The following is a 24,287-nucleotide window of genomic DNA, read 5'->3' on the forward strand; positions in this document are numbered from 1 at the left end:
TGGGACTGCTCTGTTAAATCCTGTTGTTGTGAATCCACAGCTTGCTCCAGTCTATATTTCCATCTTATGATTCATCAAAGGAAAAATACTCGCGGCAGTCTTTTAAAACACAGCAGAATTTCAACAAGCTCAATCAGACAGAGAGAAAACAAGGAAACAGCCTACATTTTGTTACAGGATTCTCATTCTCTGTGGCGAGAGAGTCGATCATACAGTGCCTTGGTGAGACCACACTGGGAATACAGTGTAGCCATTTGGTCTGATTGCTCATAGAGGATCCCACTCACACTGCAAGCAGGTTAGAGACACAAAAGGAGCTTGTCCCAAAAGGGAACACTGAACTCAATGGGTCCATACTCATTCAGAAGATGGAGAGGTGACCCTATTGAAACACACAAAATCCTGCAGGATTAAAATAAAACACTGACGATACTGGAAATCTGAAAAAAAAGAAAAGAGAATGCTGGAGAAACTCAGCAGGTCTGGCAGTATCTGTGGAGAGAGAACCAGTGTTAACTTTTATTGTCAGATATGATTCTTCTTGGAAAAGGTCTTCAAGGAGCTTGAGACAGCAGATGCTGGAAACTGGTTTCCTCTCCTGGAGTAATCAAAGACTGGGGAGCAGGAGCATGTTTAAACATAAGAGGGTCTCCCATTTAAAACAAAGAGCAGGAAGAATTCCTTCTGTCACTGTACAGTGTGGGCTGGGTCACTGAATATATTCAATGCTGAATTAGACAGATTTTGTCATTGACAAGGGTGTCAAAGGGAGCATGGCTCCGGAGTTAAATAGCCTCCACTTGCTTCTATTTCGAACGATCTTGTTGTGAAAGAAGATTGGGATGAGAACATGAAAGACAGCAAAGGCATGTCTGCATTCGTACAACTTACCTCACCACTTCAGGTAATCTGACGTGTTACCAATAAATGAAATACCTTTGGATTTATTGGAATAAAGGAAACACAACACTAAATTTAAGCAAAAGTCTGACAAACAAAGTAAATAACCAGTTAATCTGCACAATTGAAGATGTTTGAAAATCTACAAGGCACAAGTCAGGAGTGTGATGGGATACTCCCCACTTGCCTGGATGGGGGCAGCCCCAACAACCCTCAAGAAGCTCGACACCATCCAGGACAAAGCAGCCACTTGATTGGCACCACATCCACAAGGATCCACTCCCCCCACCACCGACACTCAGTAGCAGCAGTGTGTACTATCTACAAGATGCACTGCAGAAATTCACCAAAGACCCTCAGGCAGCACCTTCCAAATCCGCAGCTAGCATCCTGACTTGATAATATATTGCTGTTTCTTCAATGTTGTTGGGTCAATGAGGGGTGGGTAATAAATGGTGGCCCAGGTGGAAGTTTCCTCATGTGAGTCAATCCAGAATTACGGGGTTACAGCAGCCCCAAAAGGAAGAGTTGCCCTCACAGAACAGAGATGAGGAGAATTTTTTTTCCTCTCAGAGTGTTGTAAGGCTTTGGAATTCTTTGCCCAGAAGACAATGGAGGTGGAGGGCTACTGAATATTTTAAGAGAGACAGAAGCTCAATCACTGTGCATGATCAAAACAAATTGATAGGTTTCTGAAAAACAGTGACATGAAGAGATATGGAGAAAGTGTGGGAAAGTGGCACTGATGCAGAAGGCAAGCCATAAAGTCACTGAGTTATACGGCATGGAAGCAGACACTTCAGTCCAACTTGTCCCTGATAAACAAGCATCCTAGTCCCATTTGCCAGCATTGTTCCCAGATCCCTCTAAACCCTTCCTATTCATATACCCATCCAGGTGCTTCTTTTTTTGGCAACACTCTGTAGGGCCCTACCATAAACTGTATAAGTCCTGCCCGATTTGCCTTACCAACAGGCAACACCTCACATTTATCTAAATTATACTCCTCGGCCCATAGGCCCATCTGAAGATGATCCCGTTGTACTGTGGAATAATCCTCTGCACTGTCCATTACACCTTCAATTGTAGTCTCATCTGCAAACTCATTAACCATACGACCTATATTCACATCCAAATCATGTATACAATGACAAAAAGTCACGATTTAAACGAATGGTGGGGCAGAATCAGTTCCTGTTCCTATGTTGTGACAGGGCCATTGTAGCTGCGCAGGCAGCCGGAGTAGATTTTCTTCCCTAATGTTGTAATACGGTAGGCTCCAGGCACTACAGCACCATACACCCCAACAGATGGATCTCTGCTTCCCTCTGCTGGAATAGGCCCAGCACCGCACATGAGAACCAGTTGCAGTCACAACACAGAAAGCCAAATGGTTTACTTTGGTATGAATATGCCACACGAACCTGTTGTTTTGCTTACCTCCCCTCAACTGTAGGAGCACAGGGACAGGAGTAGACCACTTAGCCCACCATTTAATACAGTCACGGCTGCTTAAACACTTACCACTTACCTACATTATCCCTATAACCTTCATTACCAACGACACTCAAAAATCCAACCTCTAAAGATGTCTAATTCCTGATATTTTATAATTCAAATTCTACCACCTGCCACAGTGGGACTTGAACCCGATCCCCAGAAGATCTCCTGGGTTACTGACAGTATCAATATCCGATCGTGCCCCCTCAAGCCAAGTTCCATACTCCATTATTCCCTTCTCTGTTATGAGTGTATCAAATTTTCCCTCAGAAGAATGCACTGAGACTGCTTCAAACGCTCTATTCTGCAGCAATTCCATACTCGCAACACTATGTAGAAAGAAATCCTCTAAAATTCTATGCTCTTTCTCATGCACCAATTGTAAATGCTTGCTCTGGAGTCACTCAAAAGCAGGAATGGTTTCTGCGCACCCACCCTTTCAATTTCCTTCCCACATTTCAAGATCCCCATTGGGTGTCTTCAACACTGCACAGTATAGGTCCTAAGCTGCCACCATGCTCTGGCTGTAGCAGCTCCACAATCACGATGTAACATTTTCCGCAGTTTCTCCAATAACGTCTATTTAATATGAAGACTGGAGCTCACAGCGGCAAAACAAGCAATGCTAACGTGAGAAACAGCACAAGTGGTTAGGATTTGGAATACATCACTTGAGAGCATGCAGAAGGCTAAATCAATTGTGGCTTTCAGAAGAGAGTTGGTTAATTATTTGAAGTGGAAATATTTACAGGACTATGGCAGTACTGTCTGAGCTGGTCTTACAGAGAGCTGGAATCACAGACACACTCACCCCATCCTGTGGTATAGCCGCTCTCTGATTCTCTTATTCCACAAGTGTCATTGATGCAAATTGGCACATACTGACGTGGATACAGAACTGGCTACAGGGCAGGAAACGCTGAGGTGGGGGGATAGGGGGTTCTTTTTCAGGTCAATGATCTGTAATCAGTGGGCTTCCACAAGGATCAGTGCTGGGACCTCAACTGTTTATTGGTCTGTAGCCAAATTTGCAGACAATGTCAAAATGGGTGGAAAGGCAAACAGTTTACAGAGAAATACTGTATCAGAGATAATGGGAACTGCAGACGCTGGAGAATCCAAGATAACAAAGTGTGAGGCTGGATGAACACAGCAGGCCAAGCAGCATCTTAGGAGCAGAAAAGCTGACGTTTTAGGGGCTAGACCCTCTCTGATGAAGGGGCTAGATCCAAAACGTCAGCTTTTGTGCTCCTGAGATGCTGCTTGGCCTGCTGTGTTCATCCAGCCCCACACTTTGTTATCTTACAGAGAAATACTGATAGGTTAAGTAAGTAGGCAAAAAGTTGGTAATTGTGGGAAAACATGAAGTTGTTCTTTTTAGAAACAAGAACAAAAGAACACAGTATTATTTAAATGGAAAAAACAACTTCAGAAAGCTACAGGACAAAGGGATTTGGGACGTGAAACACAAAAAGCTAGCCCACAGGAGCAGCAGGTAGCCAGGAAGGCTAATGGAATGCTGGCCCTTACTACAACTGTACAAGGTGCTGGTGAGACCACATCTGGCGTACTGAGAGCAGTTTGGGCCCCCTTATTTAAGGAAAGATATTAATTCATTGATCATAGTTCAGAGAAGGTTCGCATGATGATTCCTGGTATGACGGGATTGTTGTATGTGCAAAGGTTAAACAGCCTTGGACTCTCACTCACTGGAGTTTAGGAGAATGAGCAGTGATATCATTGACACGTGTTGAATTCTTAAGGGCCTTGACAGGGTAAATACTGAGAGGATGTTTCCCCTCATGGCAGAGTCTAGAACCAGAGGGCACAGTGTCAGAATAGAGGAATAACAATTTAAGACTGAGATGAGGAGGTATTTCTTCTCTCAGGCTGTTGAGAACTTTAGGAACTCCTTGCTGCAGACAGCTGTCATGGTGGAGTCTTTCTGTATATTTAAAACTGGGTTAGACAGATTCTTAACCAGTCGGGCAATCAGGGGTTACAGGGAAAGGGCAGTAAAGTGGGCGTGAGGCATGTTGGATCAGACATGATCCTACTGAGTGACACCGTAGGTCTGAGGGGCTGAACAGCCTTCTCCTGTTCCTATTTCTTATGGTCTTGAATATGACCCTTTGCCGTTAATATGAGAGGGCACAGTAGGAGTCCATTTAGCTAATTCTGCCTAGGCAAGAGTTATCCAATGAGCTGTACTTCCTGTTGCTCTGAGCACATAATCTCATAAATGTTTGCTTTCCAACTGTTCATTCAATTTCCCTTTCGAACATTATCATCCTGTGTATTCCCACCCACCTAACGGCACTGCATTCCAGTTCATGACTTTCTGCAAATAAACAGACTTTGGAGTTTAAAAACAGCAGAGCAAAGGGAGAGTGTGCAACGAGACCACAGAGTGAGGGAAGAGTGTGCAGAGGGGCTGTGGAGCAACAGAGTTTGTGGAGTGAGGGGAGAGTGTGCAGTGGGGCCATAGACCAAGGGGAGAGTGTGCGGAGCGAGGAGAGAGTGTGCCAAGGGACTGTGGAGCGAAGGGAGAGTGTGCTGAGTGAGGGGAGAGTGTGCCAAGGGACTGTGGAGCAAGGAAAGGGCATGGAGAGGGAGTGCAGAGCATGGGGAAAGTGTGTAGAGGGACAGTGGAATGAGGGGAGAGTGCGCGCAGCAAGCAGAGAGAGAGTGGTGGGAGAGAAAATAAATGCTGTGTAATTTCCGTATCTCCTTTGGTTCAGTCTCCATAACTAAACTCAGCAGTATATTCTTTCTTGTTGATTTCTCACCCATGGAGACAGCAATGAATCCTACACTCTGTTTAAAATAATTCTGCTCCTACTCACCTTTCATTCCCTCTGTTGAAGTTGAGGGTACAATTATCCTCAAACATGAATTAGTAACAGGAGCAGGTCACTCAGACACTGGAGCCTGGCCCATCAGTCAATAAGTTCATGGCTAACCTGATTACTCTACTTCCCTGCCTACCCCTTCCCTCCCTCCCGATAAACTTTCACTCCTCCTTGTTTCCCGAGAATCCTTAAAAATAACCAAGGACTACTTCCACTGCCTTTTTTTAAGAAGACAATTTCAAAGACTCTCAAACACTTGTGAGAAAAAAAAATTTCATCAGTTTTAAATGGGTTCTTCCTGGATTCTTTTAAACAGTAACCTTTAATGTTAGATTCTCTCAGAAGAGGAATCACCCTCTTCACATCCACCCTTGGGATTTTGGGTCTCAAGTCACAAGTGGATAAGGTGGTTAAGAAGGCATATGACATGTTTGCCTTCATCAGCTGGGGCATAAAACATGGCAAGTCATGTTGCAGCTGTATAAAAGTTTAGTTAAGCGACATTTGCAATATTGAGTACAGTTCTGGTTGCCACACTACCAGAAGGACGTGGAGGCTCTGAAGAAGGTACAGAAACGGTTTAGAGTGTCTTAGCTATGAGGTGAGATTGGGCAAACTTGGTAAATTTTCACTCGAGCGTCAAAGGCTGAGGGATGGCCTGAAAGAAGTTTACAAAATTACGAGAGGCATGGATAGTTGGAGACTTTTTCCCAGGGTAGAAATGTCAGTTACTAGGGGAGATAGGTTTAAGGTACAAGGAGGTACGGTTAAAGAAGACGTGAGAGGCAGGATAGTAATTACCTGGAATGTGCTGCTGAAGGTGACAGAGACAGATGCATTAGCAACGTTTAAAAGGAATTTTGACAGACACATGAATAAGCAAGCAATAGAGGGATTCGGATTGCTTAGAAACCAAAGGTTTTTAGTTTAGAGAGGCATCGTGTATCAGTGTAAGCTTGGTGGGTCAAAGGGGCTGCTTCTATGCTGTACTGTATTTATTAATCTTCTAAACTCCAGCAGGTACAAGCCCAGACTTTTCAATCTTTCTTCATTATACAACCTGTCCATTCCAGGTATTAGTCTGGTGTATCTTTTGTTAAAGAAAGAGACTAATAGTGTACACAGTAGTACAGATGTGGTCTCGCTCAGATCACTGTATCACTGAATACTAACGTCCCAGAAATGAAAGCCTAACCCCTCACTACCCCCATTCCCCAGGATCCTGGTCATTAGAAATCTGATGTTGTCAGATTAGAAAACTGTACCTAAAAAAAAAAACCCTTTCAGAGATAGTAGGAGCTACAGATGCTGGAGAATCTGAGATAACAAGATGTAGAGCTGGATGAACACAGCAGGCCAAGCAGCATCAGAGGACCAAAACGTCAGCTTTCCTCTGAAGCTGCTTGGCCTGTGTTCATCCAGCTCCACACCTTGTTATCCTTAAAAAACCCCATCGGCTTTACTCATGTTGTTTGTATAAGCTGTATCAATTTATGGTTGTGGATTAAAATGAGGAAAATAAAAGATGGTTTTCTCACACCAAAAGGCTATGGAAGGAATTGCTGTACTTCCAAAAGCAAGTTGCTGAATCTCATTGTACATGGTGTTTACATTGCTGATTGGTTCAGACAGGAGGTAAGATATCTGCGGATGGCACAGCACCAGGAGGCAGTGTTTACACAGTACAGCTTGGCCAGCAACAGGTAGCTGATTTATTTGTGCAGCTGTGACCAGCTGTAGATACCGAAGCTGAACAGCTGGATGACACCTCTTTGATTAGCAGCTAGACAGTTTATGGCTGTGAATAATACAGTGGGGAGCCTTTAGATTGCTAGGGGGGCAAGTGGTGTTGTGTGTGCCTCTTTCTCTCTGCAGTAAAAATACCTGAAGCCTGAAGAAAGCCTGCTATTTTCTCCCACCAGCTGCTGTAACATGCTGTCTTTAACCAGTAACAAAGAGACTTTGTAGTGAGTGTGCTAATCACTCTGTGCCTCCCCCTCTGAAGTAGTGAAAACAATCTGGGAAAAAGCGATTGAAAAACAGACGGTCCTGGCAAACTCAGAGAATGCTGCAGACTGGTGCTTTTGAACTGAGTTTCCCAGGTTTTATCCCGCTACATATAAAATCATTTTTTTCTGTACATCTGTCTGTATTTATGTCGGAGTTTTAAAAAGGGATTAGAGTTTTATCTTGTGAGCTATAGGCTGCTAGATCACAGCGGGTTTTTTGTGATTAGAGTTTATTTATTTCTAATAAACAGTAGTTCTTGTTAAAAACTGGGACTTGTCGGTGTATCCTGTTAACTGGGTTAACTGAGGACATTGTGCACTTTGATTAAATCATTAACTGCTGCAGTGATCCTGGGAATAGCTGGGATCGAGAACAAGTTTCTCAAAAAGCTCGCAACTGCTTTAGGGAAGGAAATCTGCCATCCTTACCCAATCTAGCTTGTACGTGACTCCAAACCACCATGAATGTTCCCCTCACTTTGATGTGATGCGTGTGCCAGCTGGTCACCTATAGGGTTCCTTGAAGATTGAGGCACAGTTGCAGAGGGGAGCGTTCCTTGTATCCAGCTATTTGGTCCTGTGCAGCCAGTTCCTCATTACTACAGAGCCATACACCCATTCAGCCTCAAGGGAAAACTGTCCTCAGCAACATAGTTCATTCTTAACCACTTTCAAATGGCCCAGAAACTGTTTTCTTCAAAATAAAACTTCTCAAGGCAATTAAAACCTCAACTGACAGAAACTGATCTGTTTTTCTAATCTTTGTTTGGGGATATATATTGAACAAAGCCATCGGCAAGAGATGCTGTGGGGGTGCCAGTGTTGGTGTCATGTGATTTCTGACCTCATCAGTAAGGGAATCAAGGATTCTGGGAAACAGGCAGGAGCATAGGGTGGAGGATAAGCAGATCAGCCATGATCTCCATTGAATGGCTGAGCACACTTGATGGGCTACACGGTCCACTTCTGCTCCATTGCCTTATGATCTTATGGCCCTGGGAGAGCTTATTGCTGGTCTCAGAATGTTGGCAGGAAATTCACCAGCAGTTAAGCAGGTTTTGATTGAATGTGTTATGTAAAAAACTGATTAGCAGTGACTACGATTGATGGGTAACATTAACCATTGCCCTGAGGTGATACAGAAATAGTATCACAGGAGGAAGTAACTGATTACTTGGCTGTGTGGGTGCCCATGTGCACGTTAATATAATCATAAAGCACCAGCAAATCTTCCCTGGCGCTGAACAAGAAACGCCAGCAGAAGAATTGCTGTTTTATAACAAAGTCGTGCTGACGCCATCTGGGAAATGGTATCAGATTATTGACGTACAAAGTCTGATTCACTCCAATCCTGCCTACAAACAACAATAACGAGAACCCAAAATAATAAAATGTGAGGCTGGATGAACACAGCAGGCCAAGCAGCATCTCAGGAGCACAAAAGCTGACGTTTCAGGCCTAGACCCTTCATCAGAGAGGGGGATGGGGGGAGGGAACTGGAATAAATAGGGAGAGAGGGGGAGGCGGACCGAAGATGGAGAGTAAAGAAGATAAGTGGAGAGAGTGTAGGTGGGGAGGTAGGGAGGGGATAGGTCAGTCCAGGGGAGACGGACAGGTCAAGGAGGTGGGATGAGGTTAGTAGGTAGCTGGGGGTGCGGCTTGGGGTGGGAGGAAGGGATGGGTGAGAGGAAGAACCGGTTAGGGAGGCAGAGACAGGTTGGACTGGTTTTGGGATGCAGTGGGTGGGGGGGAAGAGCTGGGCTGGTTGTGTGGTGCAGTGGGGGGAGGGGATGAACTGGGCTGGTTTAGGGATGCAGTAGGGGAAGGGGAGATTTTGAAACTGGTGAAGTCCACATTGATACCATTAGGCTGCAGGGTTCCCAGGCGGAATATGAGTTGCTGTTCCTGCAACCTTCGGGTGGCATCATTGTGGCACTGCAGGAGGCCCATGATGGACATGTCATCTAGAGAATGGGAGGGGGAGTGGAAATGGTTTGCGACTGGGAGGTGCAGTTGTTTGTTGCGAACTGAGCGGAGGTGTTCTGCAAAGCGGTCCCCGAGCCTCCGCTGGGTTTCCCCAATGTAGAGGAAGCCGCACCGGGTACAGTGGATGCAGTATACCACATTGGCAGATGTGCAGGTGAACCTCTGCTTAATGTGGAATGTCATCTTGGGGCCTGGGATGGGGGTGAGGGAGGAGGTGTGGGGACAAGAGTAGCATTTCCTGCGGTTGCAGGGGAAGGTGCCGGGTGTGGTGGGGTTGGAGGGCAGTGTGGAGCGAACAAGGGAGTCACGGAGAGAGTGGTCTCTCCGGAAAGCGGACAGGGGAGGGGATGGAAAAATGTCTTGGGTGGTGGGGTCGGATTGTAAATGGCGGAAGTGTGGCGAAAATGAGGTGTTGGGGGCCAGGGAATTGGAAGTCCTGGAGGAGGTGGAGGGCGTGGGTGGTGTCATGGACGTAGGTCGGGAGCTCCTGGACCAAAGGGGAGAAAATGGAGTCCAGATAGGTGGAGATGAGTTTGGTGGGGCAGGAACAGGCTGAGACGATGGGTCGACCAGGGCAGGCAGGTTTGTGGATTTTGGGAAGGAGATAGAAACAGGCCGTGCGGGGTTGGGGAACAATGAGGTTGGAGGCTGTGGGTGGGAGGTCCCCTGAGGTGATGAGGTCGTGAATGGTGTTGGAGATGATGGTTTGGTGCTCGGGTGTGGGGTCATGATCGAGGGGGCGGTAGGAGGTGGTGTCAGAGAGTTGGCATTTGGCGTCGGTGACATAGAGGTCAGTGCGCCATACTACCACTGCGCCACCCTTGTCTGTGGGTTTGATGGTGAGGTTGGGGTGGGAGCGGAGGGAGCGGAGGGCTGCCTGTTCTGCGGGGGAGAGGTTGGAGTGGGTGAGAGGGGTGGAGAGGTTGAGGCGGTTAATGTCTCGACGGCAGTTGGAGATGAAGAGGTCGAGGGAGGGTAGGAGGCCTGGGGGTGGTGTCCAGGAGGAGGACTTGTGTTGGAAGCGGGTGAAGGGGTCAGTGGAGGGAGGGTTAGGCTCCTGGTTGAAGAAGTAAGCATGGAGGCGAAGGCAGCGGAAAACCTGTTCTATGTCCAAACGTGACTGGTATTCGTTGATGTGTGGTTGTAGGGGGACAAAGGTGAGCCCCTTGCTTCGGACTGACCGTTCGTCCTCAGTCAGTGAGAGGTCTGGGGGGATGGTGAAGATTCGGCAGGGTTTAGTGTGGCTGTCTTCTCTGGGGTTGCTGGCTGTGGAGGTTGTGGGCGGAGCGATGATGTCGACGGCTGTGGGCGGGGTTCCGCCGGCATCGGCCGTGTGCTTAAGTATATACAGTGTATAAGGTATGTTGTTTCAAAAGGAGTGACATGTAGTTATGAGGATGCTTTTACTTTAAAAATGTCAAAAAGTCCTGTGGAACAGTGGCCTAAACGAAACCAGCTCCAAGAAGGTGTAGAGCTGGATGAACACATCAGGGCAAGCAGCATCAGAGGAGCAGGAAGGCTGACGTTTTGGGTCCAGACCCTTATTCTGAAATGATTTCTGAAAAAGGGTCTGGGCCCGAAACGTTAGCCTCCCTGCTCCTCTGATGCTGCTTGCCCTGATGTGTTCATCCAGCTCTACACCTTGTTATCTCAGATTCTCCAGCATCTGTAGCTCCGACTATCTCAGTTCCAAGAAGGTATGTGATTTGCATCCAGGGCATGGGAGAATCCCTGGAATAATGCCCTGGATTAAGATGGTTTGGGGTATAATTTAAACCATCTAATAAAAACAGAATATGTTGGATGCCATAAATCTGAAACAAAAATGAAGGATACTGGAGAAACTCAGCAGGTCAGGCAGCATCTGTGGAGAGAGAAACCGAGTTAACGTCTCCAGTCCGATATGAGTCTTCTTCGGAACTGAGTTGACTGAGTACTTTGAAGGTAGCGCTGGATTGATTCTTGTTAGGAAGGGGAATTGAAACGTTATTGGGCATATAAAAGGAGCGTGGAATTAAAACTCAAATCAATCAGCCATGAATCTTAAATGCAGAACAGATACAAAGGCTGGAAAAGGCAAACAGAAGATGAGGAAAGGGTGGCAGGCTTCACTCAGTTTGTAAAATCTGCTTCAAACATATTAATAGTAAAAGGTTAGTGAAGGATAGATTGGGGCCCATAAGGAACAAGCAGGTCAAACTGCTCACTGAAGCAGAGGGTACGAGAGGGTTGAAATGAGTACTTTGCTTCTGACTTTACCAAATTATAAAATGCAGATAATAGCCCTGTTGAAAACATGGGTGTTGAGCAACTAAGCAGGTACAGTGATTGATAAAGAAGAGGGGCTAAAAAGGCTGGCAGCACTCCAGGTACAGAAGTTGCCAGGCCCAGGTGCCAGGCCTAGATTGTTGAGAGGGTAATGGGGGCAAACTAAGGAGCCATTGACAGAAATTCTCCAGGTCTTTCTCATCACAGGATTAGTCCTAGGGGACCATAGGATTGCAAACCATTGTTTAAGAAAGAAGCAAAGGATAACCCAGGAAACTACAGACCTCGTGGCTTGATATCATCAGAGAGAAAACCAATGGAGGCCATAATGTGGGATAAGGTAATATATACTTAGGAAAAAATAAGTTAATACTAGACAGTCAATGTGGTCTTGTCAAGGGCATCGTGTCTGACAAATCTGGTTGAGTGCTTTGATGAGGTGACACAAAGCAGTGGTTGAGGGCAGTGCTGTGTAAACATAGAAACATAGAAAATAGGAGCAGGAGTAGGCCATTTGGCCTTTCAAGCCTGATTCAGCATTCAACACAATCACGGCTGATCATGCAATCTCAGTGTCCCATTCCTGCTTTCTCCCGATACCCCGTGATGCCTTTAACTGGAAGGGCCGTGTCCAGCTCCCATTTGAATATATCTAACAAACTGGCCTCAACAGCTTCCTGTGGTAGAGAATTCCAAAGATTCACAACTCTCTGAGTGAAGAAATTCTTCCACATTTCAGTCCTGTAGGCTTAACCCTTAGACTGTGACCTCTAGTTTTCGATTTCCCCAACATGGGGAACATTCTTCCTACATCTAGGATATCCAGGCCCATCAGGATTTTATATGCTTCTATGAGACACCCCTTCATTCTTCATAATTCCAGTAAGTACGAGCTCAGTTGATCCAGTCTTTCTCCATATGTTAGCCTTGCCATCCTAGGAATCAGTCTGGTGAACCTTTGCTGGACTCCCTCAATAGCAAGAATGTCCCTCCTCAGACTAGGAGACCAAAAATGCACATAATACTCAAGGTATGGCTTCACCAAGGCCCTGTATAACTGCAGCAAGACATCTTCGCTCCAATACTCAAAATTCTCTGGCTATGAAGGTCAGAATGCTATTAGCTTTCCTCACTGCCTGCTGCAGCTGCACGCAAACTTCAGCAACTGTTCCACCATGACACCCAGATCTCATTGCACCTCACCCTTTCCTAAACTGCCACCAATCAGAAAATAAGCTGCCTTCCTGTTTTTGTGACCAAAGGGGATAACCTCACATTTATCCACATTATTTTGCATTTGCCAAGTATTTGCACACTCAGCCAGTCTGTCCAAGTCACCCTGCAGCCTCTTAACCTTCTCCTCACAGAGCACATTGCCACCCAGCTTAGTGTCATCAATGCAGCAATTTGGAGATGCTGCATTCAATTCCTTTGTCCAAATTGTTAATGTATAATGTGAACAGCTGGGGTCCCAACATTGAGCACTGCAGTCCCCCACTTGTTACTGCCTGTCACTCTGAAAAGATTTTGTACATTTGGTACAATCACAATGGGCTGATTGGGCTCCTTCCTGTACTTTCAAATTCAATGATTCAATGAATATTGAATGGCAGAGGAGACTCAATGGGACGAATGGACTATTTCTGCTCCTAACTGTGTGTTTGTATGTTCATTTTGTATAAGGAATGGATTCTCTGAGTGTGCCTAAACCAAGCTGGTGCTTGACTGGTCTGTGTGGTAATTCCCCCAATTTTAGTACAATCCCCCAGATCTCAGTTGCGGGGGTGGGGGTCGGCTTTGCAGTATTGACAGGGTTGGCTTTTCCACCATCAGTCTAAGTCCATGTCATTTAATATTTTCCATTTCATTTCTTCCCTTAAAGTTTGTAATTGTTAGTGTAGTGTATCACTTGGCCATTTCAGGGGCAGTCAGATTCTACCAAATTACCGTAGGTTTGGAGTCACATGAAGGCCAGACCAGGTAAGGAAGACAGAATTCTATGTTTAAAGAGCATTAATGAACCAGATGAGTTTTTACAAAAGTCAACAAGGGCTTTGTTGTCACCAGACGACTGCTTATTGATCGCATTCAGTTATAACTCAGTTGATTTCACTACTGGCTAGTGGGAATGAAAGCCGAGTTTATACTGAGGCCAGTTAGATTACTATTACCACTGCCTCACCATGCTGATTCCCCCCAATTAGAGATGGCCACTAAATGCTGGCCTTGCTGTCCATGCCTAGATCCCACGAAAGCACAAAGTGACACTTCACTCCCAGTTCCTCACTCACTAACCCATGTCGCTGTCCAGACCCCCAGAAATAAAATCAATGGCCCTCCAGGGTCTGGGGTCAGTGACGGAGGGGGCTACTAAGCAAAGACCACTGTGGCTGAGAATTCAGATGTTGTCAAGCACTGCCAAGCTCACCTTCCATTCTCGGACAGGAAGATGCCCTCTTCCTTCAGTCTCTTGCTCTTCACTGTGCAGTCTTCCAGCAAAGCTTTCCGCTGCCTTTTGGTCACATGCAACCAATCCACATCAGATTCAACCAGCCCGTCATCCACAGCTGCTGCCTCAAAGTTCTGCGAGGCGACCTTAGACACTTTTTCTCCAGCTTTCCGCTTCCAACCAAAGGATGTCATCCTGTACGAGTGAGAGAGCAGGAGAAAAAATGAGAGAGTTAGCATTACCAAGTGAGGGAGTGTGACAGAGAATCAACGCAAGCACAAGTGAGACAGTAAGTGTAACAGACAGAGCAAGGGGAGAACGAGACAAACAGCGCAAGACTGTGTGTGAGGGAGAAGGATCAGGCGAGAGAGCAAGACAGTGTAAGAAAGGCTGAGTGGCAGAGACACAGTGAGGAAGTGTGGGACACAGTGAGTGAGAAAGTGAGATGTAGAGAGTGAGAGTTTAATGCAGAGAGCAGGAGACATAAAGAGAGGAAGAGTGAGAGATTGACAGACACAGCAAGTGAGAGAGTGACAGAAACAGAGTCTGAGGGAAAGAGACAGAGAGAGAGAGAGAGATGGACAGAGAGAGGGGAAGATACAGACAAAGAAGTCACACAGAAAGAAAGACAGGGCACGAGAGAGAGACACACAGACTGAGAGGTCTCACATTGAAAGAGAGAGATATTCAGGCAGAGAGGGAGAGAAAGAGAGAGAGAGAATCAGAGGCAGAAGTAGAATGATAAGGAAGTGCAACAGAGGAGGCAGACAAAGAAGGAAAGAGCAGCTTGAAGTGAGGAGAAGGAGAATAGACAGAGTAAGAGAGAGCGATAAAGACACCAAGTGAAAAAAGAGGACATTCAAGATTCAGAGCCAATGAAGGTACAGCAAAGGAGAAGCAGAGGAAGAAGACAACAGAGTATGAGATAGAGAAGGCAACAGTTCTAAACAAAACAATGAAACTATAGAGTTAATGATTACAGAGAGACACATGTAGATGATCAGACAGAATGGGGGTCTTCAATTATTGCAGAACGTAACATTCTTACAAATTTAGGAATCATTCTTTCACACCTATACATGTCCTTGTCAAAAGAGCAAAACTGTATTTTCTGAACTTCAACCTTGATAAATAGAATGGGGGCAAAGCAGGAAGCCCCTTCACTGAACATTTCTCATGATTTCATGTTTCACAGAATACCAGGCGAACAATGATGTAAATGCTGAAAACACTCAACAGTTCTGGCAGCTCTAATGGAGAAGGAAACAAACTTCCTGTGTGAGGTCAGTAGCTTTTCAGCAGACCTGCCAATAATTTCAGAAAATGCTATAAATATTTAAGATCTAACCACAAGATAAATTGTCCATAGTGCAGCTTTTTGTAAACTCCAAAAAACCTCAACAATTCAAGAAGGCAGTTTATCATCACTAAGGTTCTTCAGTAGATTTAAAGCTTGAGAGGAGACTGATGGGGTGGTACGTGACCAGATTGAATCTGTCCTGCTTTTCATGTACAGGATATACCTGGGCAATTTTCTATATTGTCTGGTAGATGCCAGTGTTGAAACTGTACTGCAATAGCTTGGCTTGAGGAGCAAGTTCCGGAGCACAATTCTTCAGTACTATTGCACAGAATGTCGTCAGGACCCGTAGCTTTGCAGTATCCCGTGTCTCCAACCATTTCTTGATATCACATAGAGTGAATCAAACTGGCTGAAGACTGGTGTCTATAATGCTGAGGGCCACTGGAGGAGGCCGAGATGGATCATCAACATGGCACTTCAGGCTGAAGATTGCTGTGAATGCTTCAGCCTTGTCTTTTGCACTGATGCACTGGGCTCTTCCATCATCGAGGATGGGACTATTTGTGGAGCCTCCTCCTCCATTGATTTGTCCACCACCATTCACAACTGGATTGGCAGGACTGCAGAGTTTAGATCTGACCTGTTGGTTGTGGGATCGCTTAGCTCTGTCTATTACTTGCTGCTCTTGCTGTTTGGTGTTGAAGTAGTCCTGTTTGGTGGCTTCACCAGGTTGATACTGCACTTTCAGGTATGCCTGGTGATGCTCCTGGCATGCCCTCCTGCACTCTGCATTGAAACAGGGTTGATCCTCTGGCCTGATGGTAATGGTTGATATACTGGGTATATACGCTGGCGTATAATTCTGTGGTTGATGGCCCACGGTGCCTCCTGGATGCCCAGCATTGAGTTGCTAGATCTGTTTGAAGTCTGTCCCATTTGGCACAGTGACAGTGCCTCACAACACGATGGAGGCTGTTCTCAATGTGAAGGCGGGACTTTGTCTCCACAAGGACTGTGCGATGGTCACTCTTACCGATACTGTCATGGACAGATGCACCTGCAGCTGGCAGATTGGTAAGGATGAGCTCAGGTATGTTTTCCCCTCTTGTTGGTTCCCTCACCACCTGCCACAGACACAGCCTAGCAGCTATGTCCTGTACGACCCAAGCAGCTTGATCAGTAGTACTGGTGCTGAGCCACTCTTGGTGGTGGACATTGAAATCTCCCACCCAGCATACATTTTGTGCCCTTGTCATCCTCAATGCTTCCTTTAAGTGTTGTTCAATATGGAGGAGTACAGATTCATCAGCTGTGGGAGGAGGGTTTTTTTGCTTCATTCACAGGATTTTCACATTGCTGACCAGGCAGCATTTATTGCCCATCCCTAATTTCCCAGACAGCAGTTAAGAGCAAACTACATTGCTGTGGGTCTGGAGTCACATGTCGGCCAGACCAGGTAAGAATGACAGATTTCCTTCACCGAAGGACATTAGTGAACCAGATGGATTTTTCCGACAATCAGCAATGGATTCACGGCTATCATAAGACTGTTAATTCCAGATATTTATTGAATTCGAATTCCACCATCTGCCAGGGCAGGATTTGAACCCAGCTCCCCAGGATGTTATCTGGGTCTCTGGATTAACAGTCCAGTGATAATACCGCTCGGCCATTGTTTGTACCTGCAGTACATGGTAATCAGCAGGAGTTTTGTTTGCCCACATTTAACCTGAAGCCATGAGACTTCATGGAGTCAAGGTAAATGTTGAAGATTCCCAGGGCAGTTCCTTCCCACCTGTATCCCACTGTGCCACCACTTCTGCTGGGTCTATCCTGCCAATAAGATAGGGCATATCCAGGGATGGTGATGGTGGTGTTTGGGACATTGTCTGTAAGGTATGATTCTGTGAGTATGACTGTGTCTAGCTGTTGCTTGACTAGGCTCTGAGACAGCTCTCCCAATTTTGGCACTAACCCCCAGATGTTAGTGAGGAAGACTCTGCAGGATCAACAGCGCTGTTTCTGCCGTTGTCTTTTCGGGTGCCTACATCGATCAGAAGTGATCTGTCCAGTTTCATTTCTTTGAGGCTTTGTAGTGAGTTATACAACTGAGTGGCTTGTAAGGCCGTTTCAGGGGGCAGTTGAGTGTCACCCACATTGCTGTCTGGAGTCATCTCTGGAGACACATGTAGACCAGACACAGTAAGGACGGCAGATTTCCTTCCCTAAAGGACATTGGTGAACCAGATGGCAAACCAACAATCCACAATGGTTAGAGATACTGGGAACAGCAGAAGCTGGAGAATCCGAGATAACAAAGTGTGGAGCTGGATGAAAGGTCTAGGCCCGAAATGTCAGCTTTTGTGCTCCTAAGATACTGCTGGCCTGCTGTGTTCATCCAACTTCACAATTTGTTATCTCTAATCCACAATGGTTTCATGGAAATCAGTAGATTCTTTATTCCAGACATTTTTTTAATTTGTATTCAAATTGCACCATCTGCCATGTCAGGATTCACAGAATCATGGAATCCCTACAGTGTGGAAACAGGCCCTTCAGCCAACAAGTCCACACCGATCCAGACCAATCCCCCTATGAGCCACCTGATCTACACATCCCTGAACACTACGGGCAATTTAGCTTGGCCAATCCACCTAGCCTGCACATCTTTGCAGTGTGGGAGGAAAATGGAGCACCCAGAGGAAACCCAAGCAGACACGGGGGAGAATGTGCAAACTCCACGCAGACAGTCTCCCAAGAGTGGAATTGAACCCGGGTCCCTGGTGCTGTGAGGCTGCAGTGCTAACCAGAGTCACCGTGCCACGCTGAACCAAGGTCCCCAGAACATTTGCTGGGTTTCTGGATTAATAGTCTAGCAATAATACCACTAGGTCATTGCTTACCCTTGCTACCCTTTTAACTCTTCATAGCTAAAATCTCCCATACCAGGCAACGTCCTGGTAAACCTTTCCTGTATCCTCTCCAAAGCTTTCACATTCATACTGTGGTGACCAGAACTGTGCAATATCCCAAGTGTGGCCTAACTAATGTTCTATAACGCTGTAACATAACTTGTCTATCCTTATACTTAATGCCCTTTCCAATGAAGGCAAGCATGCCATAGACCTTTTTTACAACCTTACCTACCTATGCTACTACCTTCAGTGATCTGTGGACCTGCACACCCAGATCCCTCTGCATATCAATCCTCCTTAGGTTTCTGCCATTCACTGACTAATTTCTATCTGTACTTCACCTTCCAAAATGCATCAGCTCACATTTGTCCCAATTAAACTCCACCTGCCATTTCTACACCCATGCCTCCAGTTGATCTATATCTTGCTGTATCCACCGACAAGCCTCTTCACTATCCAAACTCCACCAATCTTTGTATCATCCGCAAACTTACTACTTAGCCCAGCTGCGTATTCTGCCAAATTATTTATGCAGATCACAAACAGCAGGGACATGAGGGATGTTGAAGTTATAGAAACATTTGTGAATGCTCTCAGGCAGGTCGATATAATGATCGAGGAAGTGTTGAAATGTTTCAGTGGACTGGAGAATGGCCAATGATATTCCTTTGCTTCAGAACAGAAACAGAGATAATCCACATGTTTACAGACCAGTGAGCCTTAGGTCAGTGGTAGGAAAGCTATTGGAGAAGATACTGAGAGACAGACTTTATTCACATTGGCCAGAGCATTGAATATAAATGTTGGCAGGTTATGTTACAGCTGCATAAAACTTCAGTTAAGTCACATTTGGAATATTGCGTGCAGTTCTGGTCTCCACACTACCAGAAGAACGTGCATGTTTTGAAGACGGTGCAGAGAAGTTTAACCAGGATATTGCCTTGTCTAAAACGATTTAGGGATGAGGAGGAGTTGGATAAACTTGGACTGTTTTCACCAGAAAGATGGAAACCGAGGGGCGATCTGCTAAAGGTCAACAAAATTATGAGAGGCAGAGATAGGGTGGATAGTCAGAGGCTTTTTCCCAGGGTGAAAAGGCCAACTACAAGAGGGGACAGGTTCAAGGTGAGAGGGTGAAAGTTTAAAGGAAAAGTGCAGTGAAAAACTTTTCACACAGATGGAGGGAGGTGCCTGGAACGCACTGCCAATGGAGGTGGTGGAAGCATGCAGGTTAGCAACGTTTAAGGCGTATCTTGATAGATGCATGAATGACAGATGATCAGAACGACAGAGAGGGGTAATGCAATGGAAGAATTTGAAAACAAGCACGAGTATTTTTATGGCAGATTGCTTTACCAAAAGAAAAAGTAGAGTAGTGAAAACAGAGTGATTCATTTTGGAAGGTCAAATTTGAATGCAGAATACAGGCTTAATGGCAGGATTCTTGACATAGATCCCTCAAAGTTGCCACCCAAGTTGGCAGGGTTGTTAAGAAAGCGAATGGTGCATTGGCTTTCATTGGCAGGGGGCATGAGTTTAAGAGCCGTGAGGTTATGCTGCAGCTTTATAAAACCCTGGTTAGACCACACTTGGAATATTGTGTTCAGTTCTGGTAGCCTCATTATAGGAAGGATGTGGACGCTTTAGACTGGGTGCAGAGGAGATTTCCCAGGATTGTGCCTGGACTGGAGGGCAGGTCTTATGAGGAAAGGTTGAGGGAGTTTTTCTCATTGGAGCAAAGAAAGATGAGAGGCAACTTGATCAAAGTGTTCAAGATGATAAGAGGTATAGATAGAGTGAACAGTCAGAGACTTTTTCCTAGGGTGGAAATGGTTATCACAAGGGGGCATAATTTTAAGTTGACTGGAGAAAAGTATAGGTGAGATGTCAGAGAGTGATGGGTGCGTGGAATGCACTGCCAGCGGTAGTAATGGAGTCAGATACATTAGGGACATTTAAGCGACTCTTGGATAGGACATGGATGTTAGTAAAATGAAGAGAATGCAGGTTAGTTTGATCTTAGAGTAGTTCACAGGTCAGCACATCATTGTGGGCCAAAGGGCCTGTACTGTGCTGTACTGCTCTATGTTCTAAAGTGAGAGAGGAATGTAACTTCGGCAAAAACGTAGACACGGCAGAAGAGTTTTTAATGAACTGAAGTTTACAAGAGGGTATTGGACAGCAGCCAGACAGCTTTTGAATAGTCATGTCTAGCTGTAGCAAGTGCATGAAAGAACGTTACCCAGACCCGATTCGGTCCCTCAAACAGCATGCACAACTCTGGGAACACAACTAACAAGATCATTCAATGTGCACTATTTTTGGGGTAGATTTCTTACAGTGAACAACCTAACAGGTGCAAACAGCAAGGGAACTGCCATCAAACTCCCACTCAGAGTCAGCATCCTATCACAGGCCATTCCTACAGCTCTCAGCCATAACGAATCGCATCAACATATAACCAATGCTGATCTCTCACCAAACACAAGTGAGGAAAAACTATCATAAATTGCAACCGATGCTAGAAAGTATGCATTTAAGACATGTTAAACACTGTAAAAAGTTTTACATTAAATATATCATAACGTGCAAATTAAAATATTAGACCCAGTGCCAGATTATAGAGATTCTCTTAAGCTTATCTGGCAGCTATCTATTATTTATATATAATGTCCATGATGTGCTAGAGTTTTTGTAAATTATTATGTGATATAATCATTGAATTATTTCTGGCGTCATAGAGCTGTACAGCATGGAAACAGACCCTTCAGTCCAACTCGTACCTGCCAACCAGATATCCTAAATTAATCTAGTCCCATTTAAGTCAATATTGTAAATTATCATTATCATAAATCATTGTACAGTCACTACAGCTTATCATTTATGGCTGTTGAGTTTTCTTTATATATAGACCACAAGATGACCATAAGAAACAGGAACAGGTGTTGGCCATTCAGCCCCTTGAGCCTGATCCATCATTCAACAGGATCACTGTCGATTCAATATTTCTCTCAACCACATTCTTACCCTGTCCGTTAACCCTTGATTCACAACAGATCAGGAATACAGATAATTAATATTGTAAATTATTATTTGTAATGCCTTTTGAGAATTCTCTTCATGTATGAGGTTGTGAATTAGCAACAGGAATAGGCCACTCAGCCTGTCGAACCTGCGATTCAATAAGAGAAAGGATGATTGAATCCTTCAATGTCTTCTGCTCAATTACTTGTACAATTAATACACATAATTTCAATTGTAATTTGAATAATGTTACTTGTATAAATATTACATAATTCCTATAATGAATCCTGCACTGGTTGAAGCTGACATGAAGGTCCGACTGTCTCAATCCCTCCCCACACCTGAGGCAGGGTCTGGTTAGACCCCCACCAGACCCCTCTCTCCCTCTGTCTCTCTGTAATAAGGCAGCAGTGTATGGACCAAAAGTATAGGTACTTTTATTACTTTTACTACCTTTTATTAACACTGTGCTCTGAACTATTTCTAAAATGATTATATATTATTCCGGTGGTGAATTAGTGATAGATAATAGAGAGAATTATTTACTTTCTTAAATTATTGTACATTATCCCAATAGCTAATTATGTATCAGAGATAATGGGAACTGCAGATGCTGGATATCACTGCTTTAGGTTAATGTGATGAGTTATGATTCTGTTCATTAATAACTATTATATCACCATCAATGTGAAATTACGGGTAATGCTGCAAATTACTTCTGTTAATTAACATATATCATTCCCACTGTGAATTATTTTTGTTATTAATTAATTATTCCCCAGATTTTGGTTGAGGTGTTGAGATGGAATTCTGTTGATTAATAATTATGAAGCACAGATTACTAGGAGAATAATTTGTATTATTGATTATCACAGCATGTAGTCCACCAGGGCAATAATATGCCATGATGATCAACGTTGGGGCATTCACCATGGGAATAATCAATACAATTGATCAGTGTTCCCCCAGTGAACTCCCCCTCTTATTGAGCAGCATTGCCCCGGTTAACTCCTCTCTGTTATCAATCAGTATTCTCCCGGTGAGCTCTGTCCATTATCGATCAGGTCAAAAGTTACACGATGCCAGGTTAGAGACCAACAGGTTTATTTGAAGACACAAGCTTTCGGAGTTTCACACCTTCTTCAGGTGTTAGTGACACAGGTGGCATCAGACACAGAATTTATCAGCAAACAAATCAAAGGGTCACAGAACTGATGCAAATGTATAGAACAAACCTAAGATGGCTGTTAAATCTTTAATCAGTTAGAAAGGATTAATATGCAGATCCAAGAAATTCTTCCAAGTCACTAACCTGAGATAAGCAAAGTTTTTATCAGTGTACCAAAGGCAACATCTCAGGTCAGACAACACACTTTTGGTGTGAGGCCTTGTTTGGAATCTAGCAATGTATCAACTTGGAGTCAGACTGGATTTACTTCAAAAGTAGGAATTTATAAAAAATACCTGTTTACAAAAGTGTGCTTTTTCAACAAAATAGAATGTATCTGTAATGACAGATCGGCAAATGCAAATTTACCCCATAGAGTGAGAGTGCGCGCACGCGTGCGCGTGTGTTTGGCGGGGGGGGGGGGTCACCTGCAGTGCAACATACACCCAAGATCCCAGTTGAGGCTGTCCTCATGGGGACTGAACTTGGTGATCAGCCTCTGCTCAGTGACTCTGCATTGTTGTTGTGTATCCTGAAATTCGCCTTGGAGAGTGTTTACCTGAAGATCTGAAGCCAGATATCCTTGGCCACAGCAGTGTTCTCCCACTGGGAGGGAACATCTCTGCCTGGCGATCATTACACGGTGTCCATTTACCCAGTGCTGCAGTGTCTGCATGGTTTCGCCAATATACCGTGCCTCGGGGCATCCTGACCTGCAGCGTATCAGACTGACAACACTGGCCAAGTCACATCATAGCTGCCATGTGCATGATGGGTGATGTTCCCACATGTGAGGGTAGTGTCCAGGTCGAAGATTTGGCCTGTCTTGCAGAGGTCGCCATGACAGGGTTGGATTGTGTTGTGGTCGATGCTGTCCTGAAGGCTGGGGAGTTTGCTGTGAGCAATGGCCTATTTAAGATTTGGTACATAGAACATAGAAAAGTATAGCACAGTACAGGCCCTTCGGCCCACGATGTTGTGCCGTGGAATAATCCTAATCCAAAAATAAAATAACCTAACCTACATTCCCCTCAATTCACTGCTGTCCATGTGCATGTCCAGCAGTCGCTTAAATGTCGCTAATGACTCTGTTTCCACGACTACCACTGGTAAACTATTCCATGCGCTCACAACTCTCTGGGTGAAGAACCTCCCTCTGATGTCTCCCCTATACCTTCCTCCGAACACCTTAAAACTATGACCCCTCGTGGCAGCCAATCCTGCCCTGGGGAAAAGTCTCTGGCTATCGACTCTATCCATGCCTCTCATTACCTTGTACACCTCGATCAGGTCACCTCTCTTCCTCCTTCTCTCCAGACAGAAAAGTCCGAGCTCAGTCAACCTCTCCTCGTAAGACAAGCCCTCCAGTCCAGGGGGCATCCTGGTAAACCTCCTTTTCACCCTCTCCTTAGCCTCCACATCTTTCCTATAATAGGGCGACCAGATCTGGACACAATATTCCAAGTGTGGTCTCACCAGGGTTTTGTACAGCTGCAGCAAAACCTCACGGCTCTTAAAACTTGATCCCCCTGTTAGTTATTTGAAGGCGAGAAGTGAAGGCATGGGGAAGATCTCGGTGAGATGCTCATTGTCATTGATAATGTGTTGAAGGCTGTGAAGAATGTGGAGTGTTTCTCTGCTCCCGGGAAGTACTGGATGACGAAGGGAGCCCTATCGAACGTATTTGAGGAGGTCATGACTGTTTTTTGCTGTCGTGCTGAAACAGGTGATTGATGAGTTGTGCATCGTATCCTGTTCCTATGACGATGCTCTTCAACACCTTCCTGATTCAAACAGATCTGTCTTTGTGCAAGGCTTGTCTGTAGGGGATGGCTGTTTTAATATGTTTAGGGTGGAAGCTAGAGAAATGCAGCATCCTGAGGTTATCCATCAGCTTGCAGTAGCTTGAGCTG

At 45.1% G+C, this 24,287-nt stretch overlaps 1 protein-coding gene across 2 annotated transcripts in view; it reads right to left on the bottom strand.

Annotated features, from left to right (window-relative positions):
- ttc33 (tetratricopeptide repeat domain 33) overlaps positions 1-24,287 on the bottom strand; it is a 97,799-nt gene that overhangs the window by 68,671 nt on the left and 4,841 nt on the right. Inside the window, exons 1-2 of one of the 2 annotated variants that reach the window (XM_059645049.1) lie at positions 21,285-21,307; positions 13,944-14,159 (exon numbers count right to left, since the gene is read on the bottom strand). In XM_059645049.1, coding sequence (XP_059501032.1) covers positions 13,944-14,159; positions 21,285-21,304 — 236 coding nt within the window. In that variant the 5' untranslated portion in view covers positions 21,305-21,307. Of the gene's footprint in view, positions 1-13,943; positions 14,160-21,284; positions 21,308-24,287 lie in introns of those variants that run through there. The other variant, XM_048528232.1, reaches the window with a different exon arrangement.

The sequence above is a fragment of the Stegostoma tigrinum genome, chromosome 3 (genome assembly GCF_030684315.1).
Source record: "Stegostoma tigrinum isolate sSteTig4 chromosome 3, sSteTig4.hap1, whole genome shotgun sequence".
Lineage (NCBI taxonomy): Eukaryota > Metazoa > Chordata > Chondrichthyes > Orectolobiformes > Stegostomatidae > Stegostoma > Stegostoma tigrinum.